We start from the raw sequence: 6,275 nt of genomic DNA on the forward strand, positions 1-6,275 counted from the left end.
TCTCTCTCTCTCTCTCTCTCTCTCTCTCCTCTTACACCCCAACCCACCCTTAGGAGGAAGAACTTCTCCTCACTACTCCCAGGTCAAAATGGACCACCTCGCTCTAGTTTGATTTTCAAGGTCTGTACAGTGGGGGATCCCACCTTCTGGGTAATAAAGCAGCCATGTAAGCTTATGCTGGTGTGCGTTAACCGTATTTTTACTCTTAGCACAAGCGAAATTCGTTCAAGGTTCGGAAATCGGTTAAGATCAGGAAGTTGATCGAGAAAGGTAAAATTTTGCTGAGTGTGCACCTAGCTGGAACGTGATCACTAAAAGGGTATAAATAAAGGATCCGGATCAGCTGTGAAATCACATGGCAGGAGAACATTGACGCTTACAGTGTTCGTTGTAGAGCTTTTGTCAAACCCACCATGGCTGGTAAACAGGTAATAAACTAACAAGTGATTTATCAGTATAAAGAAAATAGTCTAATGATAATTTTATTTAAGCTTTATGCGACTCGGGAATTGAGGAAAGGTGGTTGTAGATGTACAGCTGGTTCCAAACTTAACAATGTAGGAAGGGTTTAGGTTCGAGAATACCGGCGTCTCTTGAGTTTGCAAGGAAATGACTGAGGAATGATATCGATTATATCGATTTATATACCGGGATAATATACATGTAGCCAGGACATGTTGCTGTCATTCAGCATTGTAGTATTGCAAAAATATTTAAGTCAAGTATGTTATGGTGTTTGAGACACATCGATTGGCCGTAGTCGTATTCATCTTTTTAAAAAGGTAACGGATTTAGCCGAATTAAAAATTTTGTGTTAAGATAAAGTTCCCCACGAAATACAACAGTTTATTGCTTCTGCTGCAAACCTCGTAATTTGAAATTCGGCAGTAATGAATGACGGACATAAAATGATAATACCACACAGCGAGACTGATGTTTTTGTCTCTACATGTATTTCGTTTTGCGCTTTATTTGGTGGTATTATTTTGATCTGCGTTGTCCTATTTTTAAATAAAAAGGATTTGGGGGTTGGTTGACTGCTTCTTGGTTTATATTGTAAGTAGTAGTTGTCTTTTTTTTGGGGGGGAGGAGGGGGTTCTTTCTTTTTTGTTTTACTTGGATGGATTTTGTGTGTGTGGAAGGGGGGGGGGGGACTATGCGCCAATTTCAATTAAGTCCATTTTGCCGGGGTAGCCGCCGAAGCCATGTCTTATTGATTTTAGGATGTCATATCTTACCTACTCTGAGATCAGGAGTGTGGCTGAAAGACAGCAGTGAGATGAGAACAGGAAAGGGGGTGAAAGGAGAAGATTTAGTAGAGAAGAAAATTTCCCGTCGCTCTCAGGTTTTGACGTTGGGACCTATTGAACAAGAGGCGAACACTGTAACCTCTTGACAACACAAGCGCCCAGTTGCTCTTTTGTTTGTTGTTTGGTAGCGTGAATCTTAAAGACAAATTGTGGAGCTAGCAGTTTCTCCAGCCAGCTTCTTTCATTCAGCCTAGGTTTCTGAACACATGAATATTCTTTAAATAGTAGAGAATGATTCATTGAAAACGTTTACCCCCCCCCCCCCCCCCTCCCTATTGACATATTTTTGTTTTCTAGATTTGTGAGGTCGATCCCAGTGCAGTTGCCGTTGTTCTCATCATACCCTGCACATTTCACACATTGTTTGGCCACAATGAGATTAGTTTTCGTACAAAGAGTTTAACGGTTTTTGCTAGATCTACACAAAATTTCATAGATCATAAACGTGCCAATGATTAGAAGTGCTACTAAAGAGTAACATACAAAGATGGAGGAGACATAAGAGCGATAGACTTTTTTTAGGAAAGAAGGAGCAGACTACAAAGAACACCCACCAATCTCCCACCAATAAGATTGAATGAGCTAGACCTTGCTTCGTATATGTAAACTGACCGCAGAGCACGGAAAAGGGATTTAAAAACAGTTTAGTGATGTTATAGTAAGAGTTTTACGATGGTTCAAGAACAGTTTCAGAATAATGCAAGTTCCGCTCAATTATTGTAAGTCAATAAAAGCGTAGCGTCTTCGAAATGAGCACTGGTTTTGTCCGGAAATTTTAAAAAATAATTTTAAAAATACACATTATGTGGTGTAATTTTACCCGTAGGCAAGATCATTAATTTGTGCCAGCCTCTCCTAATTTGGAAACCTCAAAGAGATGGATTGGCTTTGGTTTCAGGTTAGAAAAAAATGTTAAAAGAATGCAAGCCAGCAACTATTGTAGGCCTACAATGCCACAAATGTGATCCCTTTTTCCTCAGCGATCGTAAGCAATGTTCCTTGTTCACAACAATTGCCGAGACGGCCGAGAGATCGATCTATCGATCTATCTATCTATCTATCTATCTATCTATCTATCTATCTATCTATCTATCTATCTATCTATCTATCTATCTATCTATCTATCTATCCATCTATCTATCTGTCTCTCTGCCTGTCTGCCTGTTCATTCATTCATTCATTCATTCATTCATTCATTCATTCATTCATTCATTCATTCATTCATTCATTCATATATTCATTCATTCATTCATTCATTCATTCATTCATTCATTCATTCATTCATTTATTTATTTATTCATGCATGTATCTATGTATTCATGTATTCGCGAATTCATGTGTTTATTTATTTATTTATTTATTTATGTATTTATTTATTTATTTATTTATGCTGCTTGCTTGAGCTACCTTAGACCCAATTTGGTTCTTTAGACTTTTAAAGGACGGCGTTTCTCTTTTTTTAAATGAAATAATTTGTGGGAGGGAGTGGGCCTCGGGGGGGGGGCCGAAGAGGTGGGGGGGGGCGAAGAGGGGGGGGGGGGTGTTCTAACAAACAGCTATGAGGGCATCAAAGAGAAGCAATACAAATGTGTGTGACACGCAGATCTGCGTGGTATCAATGCACCGAGGGAGGGATGTTTGAATAATAATGTTTGATAGAAAAATGAAAAGCATCATTCACATTAGAAGTGTAGCTCAATTTTCGTTTCTTTTCTTTATTTTGTAGGCTACACAGTATAACTATGTTTATTCCTGTTCCAGGTGTTGCAATCCTTGGGATTGAAATATTATGGCTCCAGGTTTTCCATCGTTATTTTGATCTTTCTGCAACTGCTTCCAGCATCAGATCTGAAGCGAATCGTCTTCTTGCCCGTGGCACAAACCAGCCACACCCGCAGCCATGCTAACGTAGCCCGACAGATGGCAGCACAAGGGCATGACGTATGGCTGGGCATCTCTGAAGCCATGAGACGGAGTGAGCAGGTGGATACTCGCGACATTAACATTGTGTCTTACGGAGAATACGTGAAAGACCTAGGGAATGTGATCATGGTGGAGTGTGGAGTCTACGACAACTTTTGGGCTGGTAAAGATCAGGATCTGAAAACTGTGTCCAGAATTGGGGAAGCAATGTCCCAAAACTCGATAGAATTAGTTAAAGACGCTGCTTTTATATCTGACATAAAGAGAATTCAACCCCATTTAATTGTTCTAGATTGGACCCCGTTTTGTCATAGCATGCTGGCTCTCCCGTACAAATTGAATATCCCATTTGCCTTTTACGGTTCTTATCATAATCCGGCTAATGCAAGAGTGCCCTTCACGGCGGCCTGCAATCCTTCACCCATATCAGAGTTGAAAGACAAACTTACATTTCTCGAACGTGTACAAAACTTTTTCGTTCTCTTTGCAATTATGACATATAACCCTTTCTGTGATCAGGATATCATCAGTATACTTGTTCCTGAGAAACCACCAATAGCTGTGAGAGACTTGTCAGTGTTGGCTGAAATATTTTTAGTAGAGACAGATCACATTTTAGATTATTCCAGGCCGATGTTGCCAAACACAAGACTGATAGGGGGAACGGCAGCCCGACCTGGCAAGCCGTTAACTGGGTCGTTTCTGGCACACTATAAGAAAGTTACTAACGGTTTTATAGTTGTCTCTTTCGGTACAGCTGTCGACAACATCCCTTCTGCCATCTCAGATAAGATGCTTGACGCTTTCGAACGCCTTGACCTCGGAGTGGTCTGGAAAGTGAACCTGTCGTCTGCACATCTCAACAATCGCGTCCTTACGTCAAGATGGATCCCTCAAAACGATCTCCTTGCTGACGTTAGAACAATGGCGTTCGTTTCGCACTGTGGTACGAATGGTTTATACGAGGCGTTATACAGTGGTGTTCCCATTCTGTGCCTACCGATGTTCGCCGATCAGATGCACAACGCAATCAAAGTGGAGAACAAAGGCTTCGGCGTCAAGGCCGACCTACGTCACATAACAGCCGAGGAATTGGCTCGGTTGATCTGGGAAGTAGCGAAAAATGACACCTATAGGAACAACATTGGAACTGCTTCAAAGATATTCCGTAAGCTGTATAAAGAGCCTCTCAAAGAGGCAGCATTTTGGCTAGAACACGTCATGGAATTTGGAGGGTCCTACATGAGATTTGCAGGCCAGGAAATGCCCCTGTATCAGTTTCTACTGTTAGATGTTCTGCTATTCTTATTTTCCATAAGCCTAATACTTACATGTATGTTGTATTGTATATGTCGACGATTGTCCTCTTGCCTGGTGAGATCGTTAAAAAACAAGACAAAGCAGGAGTAGTAACAAATAACTCTTACCCCCCTCCCCCCAAAAAAAATCAAAAGTGACAACGTAATCATTGTTTTGTGTTTGTTTTTGTTTTGTTTTATTTCAAGTGTTGGTGCACTATCATCGACGAGCTTACTGACACTGTGGGCGCCTATGTCCACTTTTGTGAAGAGGCAGTTTCCAGCACATGGAGAGAGAAATTCTTCCCCAATGACAAATCATGGAACACTAAAGACGTAACGGACTTCGAGAAAGAAAAGGAAAATGCGTTCAGCGATAAAAATACTGAGAAAATAATGCTCTTGTTCATGCTAATAAAACGAACAATAATTGACTGTAAGAATGAGTTCCAAGAAAAAAACTTAATAGAGGAGGAATTCAACGGTAAGGACAATAAAAACCCGTAGAAGTGTCTTAGAAAATCACGGGCCACATCCCTGCAAAGGATTGACTGATTGTTACAAATGGTAAAGTGCTAGCAACGATCTCAATAGGTTCTATTGTCGTTCCGGTAGCGCAGATTTCGGCAGAGAATAACAACAATTTAGAGAGAGTTTGAGAGAAAGGTCGGGTGAGTGCACTTGTTTGAAATTCAGTGAAAATGAAGTTAGATCTAAATTTTAGAAATGTAAAAACTCGTAAATCTTCTGGCCCTTAAAAGAATTAAGAAATTTAGGGGAGAGAGCTAAGGGAATGTTCCAAACAGTTAATTTAATATTGTTTATCTACCTTTCATACGTCTTTACTTTCTTAAATTTAATTTAAGAAAAAAAAAGTTCCATTCTTTTGGAACACAGCAGAAGTTGTGCCTGTACCAAAGAACGTCTTGTATTCTGTCTCTAAACGACTTGTGACATGTTTTCCTTACATTTGTCACATTCAAAGGCTTTGAGAAAATAATCCTGTACAAATATCTTGGGAAAGTCTCATGAAGACCTGGTTCCTCTTCAATCTGCATGTTGAAGATACTGTGCTAGTTGTTTTTTGACACCATTTCAAAACACATTAAAAAACACTTGGTACTTATGCTAGAGCTTTGCTTGTTTAATTCCCATTGACCTTTAACCTTAACACTACCCAACCCCACGTGTTGACTTTTAAAAAGTTGTTTAATCTAAAAGTTTATGCACTTATCGCAGAACAGATATTAAAATTTCTCAATGCCAGGTCACTGTAGATAAAACTAAGTAAAATCCGTTAAATTCACAGGATGATTCATTCATCTCTGGGATTGTAGCCTATATATTACAAGGATTTAAGTTACTTAGAAGTAATGAATTCGTTTGTCAAATGTTGTCAGGATAACTGTCTGAAAGTAGGCCCACATGCGAGTTATATCAAAGAGGTAGTCATTTTTGTATTTCTGGCCAAAACACTTCAGCTTTAGAAATAAAAGACGAGACTGTTGAGGTCATCAAGGAAGGTATACAAATTAAGGATCATAAAAGACAACAACCCGACGTGGAACATGTTGACAGTATTATAAAAAGAAAAAGGCTGATATAAAAAGAGAAACGGCTGATCAGAGACTATACATGTATCTACATTTAATTTTATTTCCCTTGCCACATGTAACTCATGACAACTTGAAGGAGCAACAAACAAAAAAGTGTTGCGGCTTTTTTCTAATAATAATGCCATGTG

The 6,275-nt window shown here is 39.5% G+C and overlaps 1 protein-coding gene across 1 annotated transcript; it reads left to right on the forward strand.

Annotated features, from left to right (window-relative positions):
* The first annotated feature begins 369 nt into the window (after positions 1–369).
* Positions 370–5,658, forward strand: LOC101858491 (UDP-glucuronosyltransferase 1A4). Its single transcript, XM_005098268.2, has 2 exons — positions 370–428; positions 3,072–5,658. Exons 1-2 carry the CDS (start codon positions 414–416, stop codon positions 4,641–4,643), a joined length of 1,587 nt encoding a protein of 528 aa, XP_005098325.1. The 5' UTR covers positions 370–413; the 3' UTR covers positions 4,644–5,658.
* The last annotated feature ends 617 nt before the right edge of the window (positions 5,659–6,275 follow it).

Source organism: Aplysia californica, unplaced genomic scaffold (genome assembly GCF_000002075.1).
Source record: "Aplysia californica isolate F4 #8 unplaced genomic scaffold, AplCal3.0 scaffold00177, whole genome shotgun sequence".
Classification (NCBI taxonomy): Eukaryota; Metazoa; Mollusca; class Gastropoda; order Aplysiida; family Aplysiidae; genus Aplysia; species Aplysia californica.